Genomic DNA, 20,031 nt, shown 5'->3' on the forward strand with positions numbered 1-20,031 from the left:
AGACAGGCTCTTCTGAGTCCTCCTTTGACCAGGCTCCAGCTTTGGTCCTGTTCTGTCTGACCTACCGAGCTGTTTTAGCAAGAATCCTGTTAGGTTGATAGTTGACCATACTTGAGATGGTTAAGTCCCACCTTCACCATGAATCATGTTAGAGGCCTGATGTGGTGGCCCAAACCATTAAACCCAGTACCAGGTTGCTGAGGCAGGCAGATCTCTGTGACTTTGAGGCCATCCTGACCTATATAATGAGTTCCAGGCCAGTCAAGGCTACCTAGTAAGAGCGTGTCTCAAAAAAAAAAAAAAAAAAAATGGTGTTAGGTAAGTTTAGCAGGGATTATCCATTATCCTCTTTTAGTAGTTTCCAGCCAATGACCCTCCTCACCCTTCTCCTTGGCTATAAATCACTTATCTTGTAGTAGGCTTTCATTTCTATGTAGCTTCTTTGTTGATCTCTATTGTAATAGTACCAAATAAAAAAAGTTCTCCTTATCTTAACAAGTGTCAGGAAAAAAGCTTTAACACTTGACGTGGTCTTGGGACAACAACCGAGGACAAGCCACCACCCAGCTGCCTTCTGAGTCCCCTGATGTACTCTAACGTCCTGTCTTCTCCCTAATGTACTCTAGAAATAAGGTTGGATTCCGGGCCCTTAGCTCCTCCTTTTTCTCAACAGCCCTTAGTGGACTCGGTACATCAATCAATACAGCTCTGGTAGAGTCATCTCAGCTATTAAAAAAAAAAAATCATCTGGTCCACTTAGTCACCTCATTTGTTAAGCCAGTCAGATAATCAGAACATATGAATAGATTTAAATGGTTTCTCAACATAAATATATTTTCAAAGAGCTTTCGTATTTTTATCATTGACATAAACAAAATACATACCCTTGGGTATGGACTATCTGCCCTGGGCTCTTTTGACTTAAAAAAAAAAAAAAAAAAAAAAAAAAAAAAAAAAAAAGATCATAGAAGATACAAGTCTTCTGTGCTGCTGTGGTGGCATGAAAAAATTCTCTGCCCTTGTTTTGAACAATGAATTTGTCTGAAATTTGACCTCTTGAGTTCCAATTATACTTTCGCTGTTAGCAAAGAGGCTTTATTGTAAATGTCTCCTCACCCACACGTTTTATTCATCTCCTTCTTTTGACTTCAAGTAAGGTAAGGATGCCAAAATTCAAAATTTACTTAATTTTGTGTTGATGCTAGGTGTCAAATTCTCCTCTTGAATCTCTCCCTTCATGGGGGTTGTTACTGAAGTGCTTGGTGGGAAGTGGCGTGTCAACCATTCGTTGGTTCTCATGGCTTTGCAGTGCAGGCAGGGCCTTTCTCTGATTTGGTAATTTTCTACCACCTCTCTTGGCCTTGACACTGGTTTTCTCCTCTTGATACTGGTGGGCAATGGATGGTGTTCACTTTCACTCTCCTTCCACGAGGAGGCTCCAGAGTTAGACTCCTCACTATCACACTCAGTGCTATCACTGTCTTGCTGGGTCTGATTCACCCGGTGGAACTGGGAATGGCGCCTACCTCCTCTTTGTTCCAGGTAGGCATTCACCAAAGCCACTTCGGAGTCAGTTACCGTGGAAAGTTGGTTCTGCTTTGGTTTCTTCATCACTTGTGAGGAGTCCCAGGGTCCATCTTTACTTTGTCGCTTATAGGAAGTTTCTTTGCTTGCTAACCAACAAAACAGATGGACAAGTTAGGCAATAAGTCATTAGTAATTGGTTGCTAGAGAAAAGTCTGTGAAACCCAGGCAGTGGTGGCGCACACCTTTAATCCCAGCACTTGGGAGGCAGAGGCAGGCAGATCTCTGTGAGTTCAAGGCCAGCCCTGTCTACAGAGTGAGTTCCAGAACAGCCAAGACTACACAGAGAAACCCTGTCTCAAAAAACAAAACAGCAAACAAACAAACAAAAAGAAAGGTCAGTGAGAAGGACAGACGAGGGAAGAACCATTTAAGAGTGCAGTTTTGGGGGCCCTATAGAGGGTGTCTGTAGGACCAGAGCCTGCCTTCTGCTTACAAGCTGGCATTGTTGCAGGGCAGAGGGTCTGCGACAGGGGAGGAGGTTTCAAGGTTTGTTTTTGGTTTGCAGCTGGCCTTTGTTTGACATAAACTGTGAGTAATCAGTTAAATAATGTTAGGTACTTCAGTCAGACATGATGACATGCCTTTAATGCCAGCATGAGGAGGCAGATTCCTAGGCAGATGGATCTCTGTGAGTTCAAGGCCAGTCTAGGCTGGTCTACAAAGTTGAGTTCCAAGTCAGATAGGGTTATGTAATAAGACCCTATCTAAATAAGCCACCTGACCACCCATAAACATTGCTTATGGCAAGCCATTATCAGGGTCTTCAGCGGGAGGCAATGGCAGAAACCTAAGGGGAGTAAGTTATTTTATGTAGTCATGGATGTTGATTACTGTGGTTTCAGGAAACTGCTAGAATTTTTCAAAATGAAGGGTCCTTGACTAACAACTTCATATTACCTAAGAAAGCCTGACACTTGTGTGGGACCACTGGCAGCCAAATCACTGCTAATGCTGGCAAAATGACTACATTTCTAGTACTGTACCCCATCCCACAAAGACTGGTGGAGTCTCATAGATTATTGAAATCACTTTTGGACTTTTGTAACCCCTGAATGTGATATCCAATGGGAAGGTTTCCAGAGAAAAAGGTTCCCAGAGAAGGAGCTTTCCCCTTTGTCTTGAAGTCTCAAAGACTGCACTGTGTGTATGAGAGTGATTTGGACAACAAGAAACATCTCTTCTCTTCATGCTCTTTTCTAAGCTGATGCTGGCTCGTTCCAGCTCAAAAATCCTAATACATTTTTGGAAATTTTGTGAGATGGGTAAACCATCATTACTAATCAAATTACACAAATTTACAATTAAATCAATCTACCGAAAAGGTGATAATTACTTAATGCCCATAATTTCCTAATTATCTTACTACAGTTTATTATGCTGTGTGCTCTCAGAGCTGTTTATCTGGGTGTGGAAAGTATGATTGTACATCTGTCCCCAGCTCTGTTCCGTGACAATATGCTGCCAGCTCAAAACTGTCATCGGAGCAAGCACTTACCTGGAAACGAGCAAAAAGATCAGGGCTTAGTGTATGGTTTCACTGATTGCCCAGGGCTAAGAAAATGGTAGCTAATGTGTTTCTAACATAGATTGGCGCGGCTGCCACCTATATAGTGTAGCAACCCAAAATTTAAAAATATTCTTCCAGTGTTCTGAAGCTACAATTCACTTCAACAAAGAAGCCATATAGACAACTAAGCTGAGTTCCAACATACATCTATGTCTCGATTCTGTTTCATTCCTTAACTTTGAGGCAATAACATTTATGCTAACATTATACTCACTCACAGTTTATGAGATGACCCAGGAAGGCAAGGGTCTGGCAAAAATCAAAAAGAGCACTGTGTGTGAAATCAGTAGTCTATAGAGAACTTAACACGAGGAGTACTGTATACTTCGTTCTTTATAAATCGTGGGATAGAAATCCTTCATATCAATACATTTTATAAATATTACAGACACACAGCTATTCACATAGCTTTGTAAGTGCAAGCCCTGAGACATGATAACAAAATGACTTCTATCTGCCAGTAGTTTGTAGTTTGTGGTGGCTCTGCTGGGGCAGCTGAGCTGTCTCTGTACTTGGGAGGAGGGAAGCAAAGAGTTCACCCAGTGACCTTTGCTAGTGTGGTAAGGACTTGGAGCCTCTTTCTGCTTTTCCCTTCTGTTACTCGCTCTGCACACTCAGCAGCACATTTCTCTCCTCATAGTCTGATACCAAGTACACCGGCTCTCACCTCTACTCACTGAAGCACTTGTCCCACTGTCTTCATCCCTTTTGCTCTCAGACATCTGTTTCAGGAATACAGTAAGATGAACTTGGTCAGTTGCTTTGCACTAACGTCTACTTGTTCAGCACCATTGCTCAAGGCTCTTTCCTAAGGTCTGACTTTAAACAGTCAACCCAGTTAAATAAGTAGTGAATCTGAACAAAGACTGTAGATAAAATAATACTCATGGTGTGATAAAGTTTTCCATCACTTACATTACAGAGAAGTTTCATTTCAAAACAGACCAGGGGGAGGGGCTGGAGAGATGGCTCAGTAGTTAGGAGCACTGGCTGCTTTTCCAGAAGACCTGGGTTCAATTCCTAGCGCCCACATGGCAGCTTAAAACTGTGGAGCTGGGTGGTGGTGGCGCACACCTTTAATCACAGCACTTGGGAGGCAGAGGCAGGAGCATCTCTGTGAGTTTGAGGCCAGCCTGGTCTACAAGAGCTAGTTCCAGGACAGCCTACAAAGCCACAGAGAAACCCTGTCTTGAAGAAACAAAACAAAAAATAAACAAACAAAGAACTCAGGATGGCTGGGCATGATGACATGTATCTTGAATCCCGGCACTCGGGAGGCAGAGGCCAGTGGGTTTCTGTGGTATGAAGCCTGCCTGGTCTACACATGAGCTCCAGATCAGGGAGGACTTCATAATGAGACCCTGTCTCAAAAATGGATTAGTGCTCTCCTGCAATCTCACTACTCTGAGGCTGACACCTGAGGTCCTGAGTTCAAGGCTAACTTGAGCTACACTACATACAGAGTCCCATTGTGTCCATGCAGATTTTGACTGTTTTTCAGCTTTCACCTTTCCTCAAATGAAGCAACCAGAATATGCTGTCTGTGAGCACGGCAACCAGGAAAGCTAAATTTCTTTGCATAGTTCCAATTCCAAACACCTTTGCCCCAATCTCCCCATTAGCATTAGCATCCCATTTCCTGAGGCTAAAAATGGTTTCACCAAAAGATTTACAACTGTGTCTTCTTTGTCTGTTTGTTTGTTTCATTGGTTTTTTGTTTTGTTTTGTTTTTCTGAGATAGGGTTTCTCTGTGTTGTCCTGGCTGTCCTGGAACTCACTCTGTAGACCAGGCTGGCCTTGAACTCACTGAGCTCCACCTGCCTCTGCCTCCGGAGTGCTGGGATTAAAGGCATGTGCCACCACAGCCCGGATTACAACTGTATCTTATATGATCACATCATAATTTAATTAGCCATTATCTACTTATAAACTAAGTTCTATGTTCTCGTAACACGTAGAAAGCAACAAATGTCAGGAATGACTTAAGAAACACTCACTGTCCTTTTTTCTGAGACAAGGTCTCACTAGGTAGCAGAGGCTGACCTTGGTCATAGGATTCTCCAGCTTCAGCCTCCTAAATTCTGGGGTTATAGAAGTGTCACCATGCCTTTCTCAGAGAATCTGTTACCAAGAGGTTATTCCCCCCACACACACACACTAAAGCAAAAAACAAACAAACAAAAATAACAAACAAACAAACAAACAAAAAAGCCCACATACACTGATAGCCATGTACATAGAAATACTCATTATTCCCAGGTGGTGATGGTGCACACCTTTAGTCCCAGCACTCAGAAAGCAGGTGGATCTCTGAGTTCAAGACCAGTCTGGTCTACAGTGTGAGTTCCACTACAGCCAGGGCTACACAGAGAGCCCTGTCTCTAAAAACCAAAAATAAATACTCATTGTGGCATAATATATATAGAATTCATATTGTATAATATTACATAGGATAACATAGAACTTAAATTCAAAAGTAGATAATGGTTAATTGAATTATGATGTGATCATGTAAGATACAGTTGTAAATGTCTTAAGTGAGTATGTCATACTGTGAGATAATGTTTGATTATTAGGCTAAAATCAAGATGCAAGTTTATATGTAACAGTGTGACCACCAGACAGCTGACGACCTGGAAAGACTTCAAAGGACATATGTATATAACAAACCTGTATGAAGTAAAGGCAAGCTTTAAATGGTTAAAATGGTAATTTTGTTCCTTCTTTTTTCAAATTGTCTACAATTAGGAAATATAATTTGTGCAAAAAAGTCAAACTTACTTAGGTTGTAAGGTGCTCTGCCTGAATGTGTAACATTAGTTAGTTTTAAAGTTTTAGCTTTTTAAAGACAGGACCTTATATAGCCCAGCTAGCCTGGAACTAACTATGTAGCCAAAAATGACCTTGAACCTCCAGATCCCCCAGCATCCACCTCCTAAATACTGGCATTACAGGTGCATGCAGCCACACTGGGCACAAATTTGATAGTTCTAGCAGCAAAATTCAGGATCCCTGGCTCAATGTTTTCTCTATACCTCTAATAGGATATTTCCTTGTATTTTTTCTTGTTACAGTAGCCATTCTCTGAGTATCTTGAGACTGAAATCATTTTTAAAGACACATTTTTAAAAACATGTACTAGGACTCTGTGCATATTTTGAATTTAACATGTATAGAGAGAATTATTGAAAGATTGGATGTTTGTAAACCTAGATATTAATAGTATAGTTGGTGATGTCCACATAACCTGGAATGGTGTCTGTTACATTTTCTCTGCATTCCTATAATCTTGTGTTCTGTAGTATGCACTTTTGTAGTTGAGAGAAAAAGGTGTTTAAAAGCACTTATTAGGTTTATAAAATCATTTCCACGGAGAGCTTCCATATTGGATGTCAAATCCAAAATATAACCACAAAAGTCGAACGAAAGACTTTGCATGAAACTAAATGGAATTGTATGAGTTGTGGCTGCCATGAGCATTTCATTAACTGCCCCCACGTATATGACTTAGTGAGGGAAAGTAGTGACAGTGGTTACTCTGCAGGGAAGGGCAGAAAATAGGGGCTGGACGCCAGCTTTCTGCCACACACCAGCTCTGCCATCTCTCACTGTGCCACCCAACACCTGCTAAGCTCAGTTCCTACACATGCAAAAACAAGGATTTCAGATTAATGTCCTCTAGAAAAATAAAGCCAGCACTAGCAATCTTCATAAATGCTAAACAAGAAGAGTAGTTGCCATCTGAAAACAAACGGGAAAACACATCTTTTAAAAAGAGACAAATCAGAGCCCATCAGCATGTTGCTTGCTGGAGGGGAATGACTGTTACATCTCCTCCACTCTTTAACACTGCCTTACAGTGTGGGGATAGAGGCCATGCCACAGCTTCACAGAGAAAAGGAAGAAGTTCAAAGTAAGGGGAGAATTCTACCCTCCTTGACTAGCTCTCAAACAGTTCTCAGATTTCAAATCTGGAACTCTTCAGCAGAAGCAGGCCAACCAACTGTAGCTGCCACGAGGGCACAAAGCGAAAGATGAAACCTATCTAGGATAATTAAGGTTTTAATCAGCACTGAATAGATTTAACTCAACATTTCAAACTAAGCTTTGAAGTAAACAAATAATATGGCAGGAAATCTGGATCCATTCTCCTCCTGTCACTCTGTCACTAACCACTTGTGTGACATTGGACACGTTACTTAAATTCTTTGGGCTTTATCAACCCCAAAAAGAAAAAAGAAGGGTAGGTATGGGTATTTTGCTTGCTTATAGACAGAAGGCTGGACCACATGCATAGCTCTACAACTCCAAATTGCTGATGTAAGCGAGGGGACAGAAGAATAGCTTAGACCTCTTAAATGATCTTCATGATGAAATTGCCAGTGATCAATTCCAATTTTTTGTTAATTTTCTAAAGTAGCTTTTCTTGCCAGGCCAAATTCAATATACTTAGCCAGGAAGTCTAAAACACATATCACTGTTCTAATTCTCCTTCTGGCAAAGTATTTACCTTAAGAAGCATTTAAACTTCAGATAAAACTTCTTGGCCAGGAGGTGTAGAGGGAAGAGGGTTTTTTATTATTATAATGGAATCTACCTGGCATCGAAATAACAAACCTTCTCTTCTCCATCCAGAACTAATGTAGCACTCAATCTAGCTGACCACTGCCAGCAGTGAGCTCTAGCTGTAACACTAAATGGTGGTAGCTTGATTAATCACCAGCCCATTATTAATGGCCAGAGAAGATTCTGTGTCAGCAATTTTTAAGAGGTTGGTTGCTCATAATACGTTGAGGGCCACAGCCTTGATAAAGTGGACTATGCCATTCCTACCCCTTTAGCATTTTCTTTTGCTAATCTGTGACTAAGAGTGCTGACTTTAGCTCTGCTTAATTTAATTCTGTATTTTATTCTATGTAGATCATGTATTGCTTCATTCTAACCATTCCCAAAATCCTACCTGTGTCCTATCAATGTGACAAACATTTATATTTTTGGTAATAGAATTACATAGCTATAAGTGGGATTTGGAAGTCATTAATCAGTAGAGAGATTTATCTCAGTATTACATAGTATATGGACAAAATGTAAACAATCTAAATTTCCAACTGCAGAATTTTTATAGTGCAGCCATAAGACAGAAAAGTTATAATGAAAAGTTGAGTGACTATAACATGGGGGAAGTATTTACAGAATATTAAGTCCAAAAGTCAGGATATGAAAACACACACACTATAAGTTTGACTATGCAAGGGCAACAATAGAGAGATCTACTGAGAAAAACAGGAAAAACAGTAGCCTAGAAGGAAGTTCTCTGTACCTCTAACAGTATTTACCCCTACAAGAAAGGAGTAGAGTGCTTTCAATGCCCTTTATCCTTTCCAATAACTTTAGAGTCTCTGGCATGAGACTGAATCACTTCTTTTAAAGAAAACACAAACCTTTAAAAAAATTATCTTCATCAACCTACAGACACCGTAGTTGATGAAAATCCTTATAAAGACATGATTTAAAGTGAAAAGATTCCCTACCCAGACGGAAGCCCGAGAGAAGAGCATGAGGATCAGTATGATGACAAAATACCAAAGCAGGAAACTGCCTATGGTCCCACAAGACTCATCCTTCCGGCACTCGGCATCCTGACTCGGGATGGCAAAACTGATGGGCATGGGAGGGGGGTCCACCTCCCAGAATAAAGACAAAAGGTCTCCCATGATAGCCTCTTGCTTAGAAAATAAAACATGCTCAGAGGGAGGGAGGTGACTGGGAACGATTTCCCTCCATGGCCTATGACAACTTCCCTGGCAACCTATTATGACACACACTTAAGCAACTGTTGTAGGAACTGATAAGTCTTCTTGGATTAGATGGGCAGATTTATCTAAATGACATCTAGCACAGTTTATGGTATTCCCTGAATCTCTCTCTCTTCTCTCTTTCTCTCTCTTCTCTCTTCTCTCTCTCTTCTCTCTCTCTTCTCTCTTCTCTCTCTCTTCTCTCTCTCTCCTCTCTTCTCTCTCTCTTCTCCTCTCTCTCTCTCTCTCTTGGTTTTTTGAGACAGGGTTTCTCTGTAGCTTTGGAGGCTGTCCTGGAACTAGCTCTTGTAGACCAGGCTGGTCTAGAACTCACAGAGATCCACCTGCCTCTGCCTCCCGAGTGCTGGGATTAAAGGCGTGCGCCACCACCGCCCAGATGAATTTCTCAGTAAATGAATTTGATGCCAAGACTTTCGGCCTGGGTTGGATCCCCTGGGATTCACATGGCAGAAGGAGAATCCAGACTCCCTCAAGCTATTCTCTGTCTTCCATGTGTTCACTGTGGCACTCGTACACCCACACATAGGCATATACACACACAAAATAAATAAAACCTCAATAAAAAATTTTAAAGAGGTTACAGAGGCTCTATCAGGTAATAAGGATGGAGCCTTAATCTAGCTAATAGTCTCAAAGAATAGGAAAGGGTACGAAGGATTCACCAACACAGGGGAAAAGGCTGTAAGAGAGCATAAGATGAGGCCATGCACAAGCCAACACTACCAGGCTAAGAGAATCCAGTACTGCTGACATCTTCCCAGACTGTGTAGGAAGGGCTGCTCTTTTAAAGTGTGGACGGTCTCTAGTTTGTTGGGGTTTTTTGGCCCTTGGAGGTGGCACTCCGTGTTTTGGGATATTTTGTTACGATAACTAATAACACATAATGGCAACTATCTATCAACTTTAATCTGACGTCTAAGTCTTGAATGAATGCACAGTAGCTTGTTATATTAAAAAGAGGAAACAGACTCCTGTTTAAGAATTACATCAGTTATGCAATTTCTTTTTAAATAGGCTTACATGTGGAGAAATGACAACTTGGTATTCTGTACACTGTACACTGAATTGAACCCTTTCTCTTTGAACAGTTTTCCAAGTTAGTTCATCTCTAAATCGGTATCTAGATCCAAACAACATTGCACTAAGACAATATAGACTTGATAAAAATCTCACCAAAAAAAAAAGCTCTACCAATTAACCTACCAGTTTTCAGAAGCAAAATCACAATGAAACTTCATTTTTTTTCTGTTTAATCTTGCTATTTATTTACATTTTCTAAGACAGTCTCAGTATGTAGCCCTGGCTGACCTTTGAACTCCAGAGATCCACATGTCTCTGACCCCCGAGTGTCAGGATTAATGGCATGTACTACCATGCCTGTCTGGCACACTCTCTGTGGAATGAGTCCCCAGATCCTGGGCACATGGGCCAGTGTTGCCACTCCCAAGAAAGCTCTTGCAGAGCTGAGACTGTGGTGGACATGCCTCCCCGGCCTCCCTGTTTCTGCTTCACCTGTAGGAGTCTGGCAAAGCCCTTTGAAGCAATAACCAGGGAGCGTTTTCCTCCTCGTATCCCACAGACCTGGTGCAGTGCTACACTGTAGGAACTTGCACTAACTATCAAGCAAAACCCAACTCACCTCCCTGGCGAACTTTTCCTCAGTTCTTTCAAAGAGCATTCAGGGTAAAGGCGGGTTTTTTATTTTTGCTTTTAGCCTCAAAACCACTCTACCTTCAATCTAGAACTTCCTAATCTTTCTTCCTACTGTTGCATCCTCATTAGGTGGGTATTTGAGAATTCACATTGGGTCAGACCAGTTGGGGTGGGGGTCGGGGTGTTGCATCTCAAAGCAGGAAGAACGCTTTGTCATGGCTGTGTCTGGACACATCAGGCATGCTTGTATCCTACCAATTAGTCATCCGGCTAAATAAAACCTGCTTACAAACGTGAGCCCTACATAAACCTACAATTAGTAATACTCAAAATTCAGCTTGTTACAGCCATTACTTTTCACTAAGGGCTCTCAGAACCTGGTCTGAATTTTGCAGCTCAGCCTTCTCCCAGGAGCTGAGTAGTAGTAGGTGGCACAAATCCGAGGGCGTTTCCCTGGCAACGATCGCTGCCCTGGTCCCTCTGCTCCACCCCTCCCTGCTTCTCGCGAGAGGAGAAGGCCCGGGCCTTCCGGTAAACTGTAGTTTCCCTAGCCCGCCGCCGCCTCCGGCTGGGCTTCGCGCATGTGCAGTGGGGGGTGGCGCGAGTCCGCGGCTTCCGGCTGGAGACGATGGTGCGTTTGGGGGGTTGTCTCCTCTGTGCTCCCTGGACGTGCGGTCCACGCGGTCCCCCGGAGTTCCACGCCTGGAGCTGTGCCCAGGCTTCAGCCAGGGGAGGATGTGGCCGGAAGGCCTGCCACTCGTAGTGGAAGGGAAGAGAGACTCAAGGAGGATGGCTAAAGTTTGTTGTGAGGTAGCCAGGGAGGGAAGCTCTCCGACGGGAGTTGTGGCGCGGGGCTGGATGGCGGGAAGCTCAGTGCTGTGCTCTGTGGATCCGACTCCCGGGGGCTGCCTGTCAGCCAGCGCAGAGCCGAGCCCCGCACGACAGAGGAGACCCAGCCCCAGTGCACCCCCCAAGTGAATGCACGTGTTCCCTGCCCTCCTCTCCTCACACCGAGCCCCCGTCCTCCTCCTCGTCCTCAGCAAAGCCCTAAACGTCCCTCGCCACCAGGAGATCCCCGGTCCGCTCACTCCCAGGCCAGGGTTAGACTACCACAGGAGTGACAAAGTTGGTGTACACACTGTGTCTCTTCATCTAGACCCAGCAACACACTCGAGACAAGAGACAGAACGTGAATTCTTTGCAGACTTAATAACACACCATTACTTTATACATTATCAGGACCACAAGACATTATCATTTATCGGAATTACTGACCAAAGAATCATTTAAGGGTTCCCTTTTCATAGACTAACATTACAGTGTGTGTGTGGAGCGGGCGGGAAAGCTGGGAAGAAATGTTAGGTAAGAGGAAAAGGCTGTGGAGTTGTTACAACAGACACTTTTGATTTCTTTTGATTAATTCCAGGCTGTTTTGTTTTGCTTTTGAATAGATGCAAGAAGTAAGCCCCAGTGCGTCTCTTATTGACAGAACCATCAAGATGAGAAAAGAAACAGAAACTAGGAAAGTGGTTTTAGCCTGGGGACTCCTAAATGTATCCATGGCTGGAATGATATATACTGAAATGTAAGTTAGTCAGCCCGAGAGTGGAATTTTAAACCATCATTGGCTGGTTCTATCTATGGCTTTTCATATTTCTTTTGGTTTTTCATTGTTTGGTTTGTGATGGAGTTGGGGGTGTTTTGTTTTTAAATAACTGAAAAGTATTTCTAATCGTTTCAGGACTGGAAAGTTAATTAGTACATATTATAATGTGACATACTGGCCTCTGTGGTATATTGGTAAGTAGTTAATTTTCATTGGAATTTAGATTTACTACAAATGAAAACTTGCTTATAGTTTTAATTCGGCTTAGTATTCACTCTTTTTATGCCGACTCTTTTCCCCAAAATGATGGAAACTGCAGAGAAGGAACTAGGAAAGCCCCTTTTGTGGAAAGAACTTTCTAGTTGGAGGCAGAATCAGGAGGATAACTTCAAGTTTCAGACCAGTCTGGGATAAATAGCAGAGCCCTGTCTCAAAACAAAACGGAAGCCAGGAATGGCAATGAACAGCTAATCCCAGTACTTGGGAGATAGAAAGAGAAGAATCAGAAGCTGGAGGCCAACCTAGTACAGGAGACCTTGTCTCTAGAGAAGTAAACAAAGCTAATAAAATATACAGAGTCATAAGAAGGAAAATAAAGCATCTGCCAGTCCCCAAATATCCTCTCCCAATTCCTCACCTTCAAGACCAGTCCACATTAATCCTTAGTGTATAAAGAGTCCTGGGGATGTTAAAGTAAATTTGTAGTCTATGAATTGAAATCTATTGTGGAGAGCCAGCATTGGTGCCCCTTACCTTTAATCCCAGCACTCTGGAGGCACAGGCTGGTGGATCTCTGTGTGTTCAAGGCCAGCTTGGTCTACAGAGTTGAGTTCCTGTAGAACCAGTGCTATACAAAGAAACTATTTTGGAAAAACAAATGAAAAAGAAAGAAATCTTTCATGGAGCGTTGTAGATTATTTTAAGATACACTGTGACGCCGTGTTTCTGTGCCTGTCTGAAACACCTGATTGGTCTGATAGAGAGCTGAATGGCCAATAGCAAGTCTGGAGAGAGAAATAGGGCTGACAGGCAGAGGGAATAAGTAGAAGATTAGAGGAAGAAGCAAGAGAGATTAAGGAGCAAGAAAAGAAGGGGCCAGCCACCCAACAGCACAGCTAGCCATGGAGTAAGATTGAAAGAAAAGGTATACAGAAATAGAGAAAGACAAAAGCCAGAAGCAAAAAGATTCAATAATTTGTTAACAAAAGCTGGCAAGAAACAAGCCAAGCTAAGGCTGGGCATTCATAAGTAATAATAAGCCTCTGTGGGTGGGTGGGGGAGGGGGTATTTCTTTGGCAGCTGGGTGGCAGACCACCCAAAAGAGTAAGAGTAAAACATAACCACCAGCTATGGAGGAATAGAGAAATGACTCAGGTTAAGAGCACACACTGCTTTTGCAGAGGACCAAGTTTTGTACCTGGTAGAGTAGTGACTCACAACACCCTCTTCGGGCATCTGCCTGTACCAGGCAAGCACCTGATACACATATATGCCTATAGGCAGAACACTCACACATAAAATAACTTGAAACATCTTTTGTTAATCCATCAGAGTGGGTGTAGCAGATGGAAAAGGAAGGGATTCCAGATCATCAGGTCTATGGTAGAGTCATGGCTCACTGTAGGCTGGGACTCCTAAAACTCACTTGTCTATTAAAATGAATGTGAAAATATCTATTGTACAGGTTTGCTTGTAATTAGTTTAAAACTCACTAGCAAGTGCCCTGCACTTACTAGACTTTGATCGAGAGGTATCTGTTGTGAGGAATAAGAAACTAGGTTTTTTTTGGTGGGGGGGGGCGATGTTTGGTTTGTTTTTGTTTTGGTTTTTTGGTTTTTTGAGACAGGGTTTCTCTGTATTGCTTTGGAGCCTATCCTGGCACTCACTCTGTAGACCGGGCTGGCCTCAAACTCACAGAGATCTACCTGCCTCTGCCTACTGAGTGCTGGGATCAAAGGCATGTGCCACTAACGCCTGGCTAAGAAACTAGTTTTTAATTTTTGATGTTAATTTGCTAAGAATATGAAGGGATTTGTATTCCCCAACCAGGTGGCTGAAAATGGAATCAAGACCTTTCTGCTTTTTACAAATAATAGGTTGGGCCACCTTGAATCTCTGCACTCTGGAGGCGGAAGCAGGTGGATCTTTGAGTTCTGGGCCAGCCTGGTCTACAGAGTGAGTTCCAGACAGTTTGGACTACACACACAGAAACCTTGTTTTGAAAAACCCAAAATTAATCAATCAATTAATTAGTTAATTAATTGGAGCTGGAGAGGTGACTTATGGAGTATAGTAACTTCTACCAGGCATTATGACCTGAGTTTAATTTCCTAGAACCAATATGGTGAAAGAAAAGAACCAACTTCTACAGTTGTCCTCTGACCTCCACATGCCCCACACTCAAATAAATAAGTATAAAGAATATTTTTAATAATAGTAGTAATAATAGTTGTTGTTTTCTTCCAGAACTTGCCCTGGCATCTCTCTTCAGTCTTAATGCCTTATTTGATTTTTGGAGATACTTCAAATATACGGTAGCACCAACAAGTCTGGTGGTTAGCCCCGGACAGCAGGCACTGTTAGGGCTGAAGACGGCTGGTAAGTGAGGCATGGGAGAAGGCAGTGGTCCTTTTTCAGGGTTTTCCCTTTTCATAGACTCTGAGCTAGCCGGCTAGTAAGCAACCGCTAGGAAACTGTCACGTGATTGTCACTGTTATTTGTATGAATTGAGTGGAAAATCAACTTCATGGAAATATGCTTTACTGTTATGAACACTGTGGCAATGCTAAGCAACTGATTAGTTGTATTTGTGAAATAACACTTCATGTAATTTAACAGCCAGATCCTTCAGTCACTTTATTTTGATGTCTCTCCATGGCCCTGGCTGTCCAGGCTGATCCGGCCTTAAATTCAGAGATTCACCGGCCTCTGCCTCACAAGTGTTGGGATTAAAAGTATGCACTACCACACCCAGCCCTGAAATCTGTTTCCATAAGGTTATTTATACTCCAGAGAGTAAGGCAGGAAGAGCTTACGGCCAAGACTAGCCTGAATTACATAGCAAGACCTAATTTTTAAACTTTTTTGTTTTAATTTAAACATATTGTATGTGTGTGTAATTTACGTTCTTTTCCTTCTAGTTGTGCAGACTACACCTCCCCGGGATCTGGCAGCCACCCAAGTCCCTCCCTCTCCACCTTCCCCTTCCATTCAGGGTCAGAGTGTGCTAAGTTATAGCCCATCTCGTTCACCGAGTCCCAGTCCCAAGTTTGCTGCCAGCTGTATGACTGGGTACAGCCCTCAGCTGCAAGGTCTGTCCTCAGGCGGCAGTGGCTCATACAGCCCTGCAGTGACCTACTCTCCAGTCAGTGGTTATAATAAGGTAATGACTCCTTTTGTTTGGACAGTAATACTATGTTAGAATTGGGAGTTGCACTAAAATCACCCAGTGAATCAAAGCTTTGCATTTACTTGGTATGGAAACTGAGGAACAGTGGTTATCTGAATCACCCATTAAGAGCCGAGAACAGAAACCAAGTTTCCTGTCACACAGTCTAAAGCTCTTAGCTCATGAGCATTTTTTTTTCTAAATTTAATTTATTTATTTATTATGTATACAACATTCTGCTTCCATATATATATGCACACCAGAAGAGGGCACCAAATCTCATAATGGATGGTTGTGAGCTACCATGTGGTTGCTGGGAATTGAACTCAGGACCTCTGGAGGAGCAGTCGGTGCTCTTAACCACTAAGCCATCTCTCCAGCCCCCTCATGAGCGTTTTTGAAGATGATAAAGCCTAACAGTCACCAGCCAGTCTTGAAATAATTTGAAACTTTGGTTTCTCTTATGGCATGTTTTTCCCTTTTTTTGTTTGTTTTTGTTTTGTTTTTTGAGACAATGTTTCTCTATATTGCTTTGGAGACTGTCCTGGCACTCACTCTGTAGACCAGGCTGGTCTTGAACTCACAGAGATCCACCTGTCTCTGCCTCCCGAGTGCTGGGGATCCAAGGCGTGTACCACCACTGCCCGGCATCCCTTTTAAACTTTTTTGTGTGAGGGCTTTGCTTTTCTCTTGTAGAATTTAACACTTTGTAATATGCCTGGTCCTCTTAGCTAAAACCAGGGGTCTTCATGTGGTTTGGTTCTGGAATATGGATGCTTGCTGTGTCATGGGTAGAAATCTCTAAATTCCTTAGTAACGTCAGCCCTGGTCTAATTTTTTAGGGTATTACTAGAAATTTGTGGGTTGAAATTCAAATTGTAAGGCATGAGGCTGCAAGAAAGGCATCAAAAGAGAAGCCGTCTATCAGAAGCTCTGACTGTCATGTTGGCCTAACGTCCAGCTACTGGTTAAAAGCAGATTGCCTAGAAGAAAGCAGCCATCTGTCTGCCTGTTTGCATAGCGTTGCTTTGAAATAGAATTCTGTGCTACTAGTTATCCAGTATTAGGTGATAGAATTTTTAAAATCTTTGTACAAGTTAAATACTATGAGAAATGTATAGTTATAATTCATAAAGTTCCAGTTAGTATGGCTTTTTAAGTTTTTTTATTTTTATGTGCACATTTGTCAGCGTGAGAGTATCAGATTCCCTGGAACTGAAGGTATAGACAGTCATTAGCTGCCATGTGGGTACTGGGAATTGAACCCAGGTCCTCTGGAAGAGCAGCAAGTGCTCTTAACCAGTGAGCCAACTCTCCAGCTCCAGATGTTTTTTAAAGAGAAAAATAATAGGCTTTTTTTTTTTTTTTGGTTTTTTCGAGTCAGAGTTTCTCTGTGGCTTTGGGGGCTGTCCTGGAACTAGCTCTTGTAGACCAGGCTGGTCTTGAACTTCCAGAGATCTGCCTTCCAAGTGCTGGGATTAAAGGCGTGCACCACCATAGCCCGGCTTATTTAAAAATTTTTATACAATATATTTTGATCATATTCTTTCCCCTCCTAAGTATGGCTTTTTTTAATGTAGTTATTTATTTTTATTTTTGAGGGTTTCTCTGTAGATCAGGCTGTCCTGGAACTAGCACTGTAGACCAGGCTGGCCTGGAAAGTTTCTAGGCCAGGGAGATGGCTCTGGAGTACAGTGCTTGTGCTGCAAATACAATGCCCTGAGTTCAGTCTCTGTAACCCACACAAGAAGCCAGGTTGCAGTGGTGCACATTTGTTATCCCAGGACTCCTCTGTCAGGGGTAGGAGACAGAGACAGGAGAATGAGCCAGAAGCTGACTTAGGCAGAACAGGAATAAACCCTGCCTCAGAACAAGGTTACGAAGGGAACCAGCCCACAGAAGTCGTCCCCTAATTTCCTAACCTAACGCGTGCTTTGGTGCCTGTACCCACATTCATACATAATAAATAAATCCAAAAAGAGAGGAATTCCTATACATGAAGTAAACATTTTAAAGTAGTGATATTGATGAAAATATACTAAAATAGATAGATCCCCTTCCCTTTTCTGAGAGGAATATGACTTACAGTAACACTTTTACTTAATAGATGCAAGTAAATGTTTGAAAGGTTTATGTGCTTTGGCCAAACAATTTCAGTTTGCAGGGTCTGCCCTAAAGAAAGCAATAAATGACTGGCAAGTGGGCTCAGCAGATAAAGGTGTTTGCTACCAAGCCTAAGGAATTGAGTTTGATCCCCAGCATCCATGTGGAACGACAGAAGTAACTCCAAAAGACTGTCCTCTGCCCTATGGCACACACATGAGCGTCAAAATCAGACACACACACGAACACATCCTACACACATATGTAATAAGAATCTTAAGTTACCACAAATTGAAACTAGGATTTACACGCAGTGACATTCATAACGTTAGTTATAGCAGCCAAAAACTTGAAGAAATCCAAATGCACATAATAAGAGAATGTAAAACAATTTTTTGGTTTCTCAAGACAGGTTTCTCTGTGTAGCTTTGGAGCCTATCGTGGCACTCATTCTGGAGACTAGGCTGGCCTCGAACTCACAGAGATCTGCCTGCCTTTGCCTCCTGAGTGCTGGGATTAAAGGCGTGCACCACCAACGCTCGGCAAGAATGTAAAACAATTTTTAAAAATTTCTTTTATAAAATCTCCATGTGTTTCCCAGTCAGGAGACCTTGCACTTACGAGGCTCCTGTCTCAGCCGTCCATCTAGCACAATTGTGATTACAGACTGTGTTACAGCTTTTTCTTTGTTGAGATATAGGCAGTCTTGTGTAGTTCAGGCTAGAATCAGTCTCACAGGGTAGCTGAGGCTGATGAACCTTGAATTCCTATCGTCATGCCACCATCTTTCAAATACTGGTATTATATGCAACCACAGGTTTTTCTAAATGTATTTTAAGACTAAAAAATTACTCAATAATTTTTTTTGTATTAATGTGGCTCATACTCAGGTTGTCAGGCTTGTATGGCAAGCACCTTTACCTGCTAAGCTGTCTTCCTGGCTTATGTTTTGATTTTGTTTTGTTTTTTAACTGTTGTTTAGATAGAGCCTCATGCAGCCAGGCTGGCCTCAAATTGCCCATGTAGCAGAGGCTGGTCTTGAACTCAGTCCTCTTGACTTCCATCTTCTTCTGTGTGCTGGGATTTCAGAGGTAGCTTGCATGTTTTACTTTTAAAAGTCAGAAATAAATGTTTGCATTTCAGTGGAAAGTAAATCCCATCCTTTCCTTTTGTGTAGCTGGCAAGCTTTAGTCTGTCTCCTCCTTCTCCCTACCCTACCACTGTTGGCCCAGTGGAGAGCAGTGGATTGAGATCTCGCTACCGTTCTTCACCCACGGTCTATAACTCACCTACTGACAAAGAAGACTACATGACAGACCTTCGGACTTTGGACACTTTCCTTAGAAGTGAGGAGGAGAAACAGCATAGAGTTAAGCTGGGTATGCCTATTTTGTTTATATATGATATACATATTTTTGTTACCACTTTGCATAATCCTTAGACTAATAGTAGGTTAACTGCTAAATTTAGGAGGTAAAACACAGCTGACCTGAGCAATCTTGAATCTTTCCCCGTGGTAAATTTAAAAGCCTTTCACACAAGCTAGAATTTCCCTAAACCGTGGCTGTGCGTGTTTGCAGCAGTGTGTAGCAAAGCTTGTTCAACTACTAGTCTTTTTGGGAAACTGATGTGCAGGGCAGGATTGGCGGGGGTGTGGGGGTCTGACACAGGACTAAAAGCACTAATGGGGTTTGTTTTTGTTTTGTTTGGTTTTTTGGTAACATTTAAAAAATTGTCTCTTAATAATTCCTTAAAGCCTATAGTTTACCTAGGGAAACAAGGTTAGCAAGTCTTATTCTATTTGAGGTGGATTTGATTATTACAAAGGCAATTATTTGAAACCAAATTAGGTTATTGAACTGAGTAATGATTCCCCACCCCCCCACCCCCCACCCCCCCCGGAACTGCCACAGAAAGCACATTAGGTGCAAAAGCCTGGCTGTAGTGAAGAAGCCAAGTTATTGGAGCATGGCTCTTTGTGTTGCTTGAAATCTCTCTGGGGATTTTTAATTTAATTCTGCCTGCAAGTGCCACAAATGTCAAAGAAACAAATCAATATTATCTTGTTACTTTCTTCTTTTTTGAAATTTTGAAATATTTGAAGTGTACTGAAAATTATAGAGTATAGCACAAAAAACAATTGATACAAAGCTTTTATGATTTTCAGATATTTTTCATTTCTTTTTTATTTTTTCTTTCACATTTAGAAGTATTGTTATCGATGTTTGTAAGTGTTATTGCTGTTGCTTTTCATTGTCAAGCCAGACAAGACCTAGTTATCTTTATTTCCTCCTAAGTTAATTGTGCTTCG

The 20,031-nt window shown here is 42.1% G+C and overlaps 2 protein-coding genes across 3 annotated transcripts in view; one reads left to right on the top strand and one right to left on the bottom strand.

Moving 5' to 3' along the window:
- Positions 1–1,004: 1,004 nt before the first annotated feature.
- On the bottom strand, positions 1,005–8,868 carry Ssmem1 (serine rich single-pass membrane protein 1). The gene is made up of 3 exons (XM_027391305.2): positions 8,686–8,868; positions 3,822–3,876; positions 1,005–1,673 (listed from the first exon to the last, which is right to left on the bottom strand). The coding sequence occupies exons 1-3, from the start codon at positions 8,866–8,868 to the stop codon at positions 1,174–1,176; spliced, it is 738 nt and encodes a 245-aa protein (XP_027247106.1). The 3' UTR covers positions 1,005–1,173.
- Positions 8,869–11,142: 2,274 nt separating this feature from the next.
- Positions 11,143–20,031, top strand: part of Tmem209 (transmembrane protein 209) — a 29,538-nt gene continuing 20,649 nt past the window's right edge. The window contains exons 1-6 of one of the 2 annotated variants that reach the window (XM_027391400.2): positions 11,143–11,254; positions 12,075–12,208; positions 12,365–12,423; positions 14,696–14,827; positions 15,370–15,611; positions 18,898–19,099. In XM_027391400.2, the coding sequence (XP_027247201.1) occupies positions 11,252–11,254; positions 12,075–12,208; positions 12,365–12,423; positions 14,696–14,827; positions 15,370–15,611; positions 18,898–19,099 (772 nt within the window). In that variant the 5' untranslated portion in view covers positions 11,143–11,251. The other variant, XM_027391399.1, reaches the window with a different exon arrangement.

Source organism: Cricetulus griseus (genome assembly GCF_003668045.3).
Source record: "Cricetulus griseus strain 17A/GY chromosome 1 unlocalized genomic scaffold, alternate assembly CriGri-PICRH-1.0 chr1_0, whole genome shotgun sequence".
NCBI classification, from domain to species: Eukaryota; Metazoa; Chordata; class Mammalia; order Rodentia; family Cricetidae; genus Cricetulus; species Cricetulus griseus.

Bases quoted from the DNA above. Each gene is read 5' to 3' on its own strand.
- Ssmem1 (XM_027391305.2), bottom strand. From the start codon at position 8,868: ATGGGAGACCTTTTGTCTTTATTCTGGGAGGTGGACCCCCCTCCCATG. The intron at 3,877-8,685 runs GTAGGGAATCTT...TTCCTGAAACAG, and splicing joins TCTCTCGGGCTTCCGTCTGG to ATGTCTGAGAGCAAAAGGGA. The intron at 1,674-3,821 runs GTGAGAGCCGGT...TTTGTTGGTTAG, and splicing joins AAGTGCTTCAGTGAGTAGAG to CAAGCAAAGAAACTTCCTAT.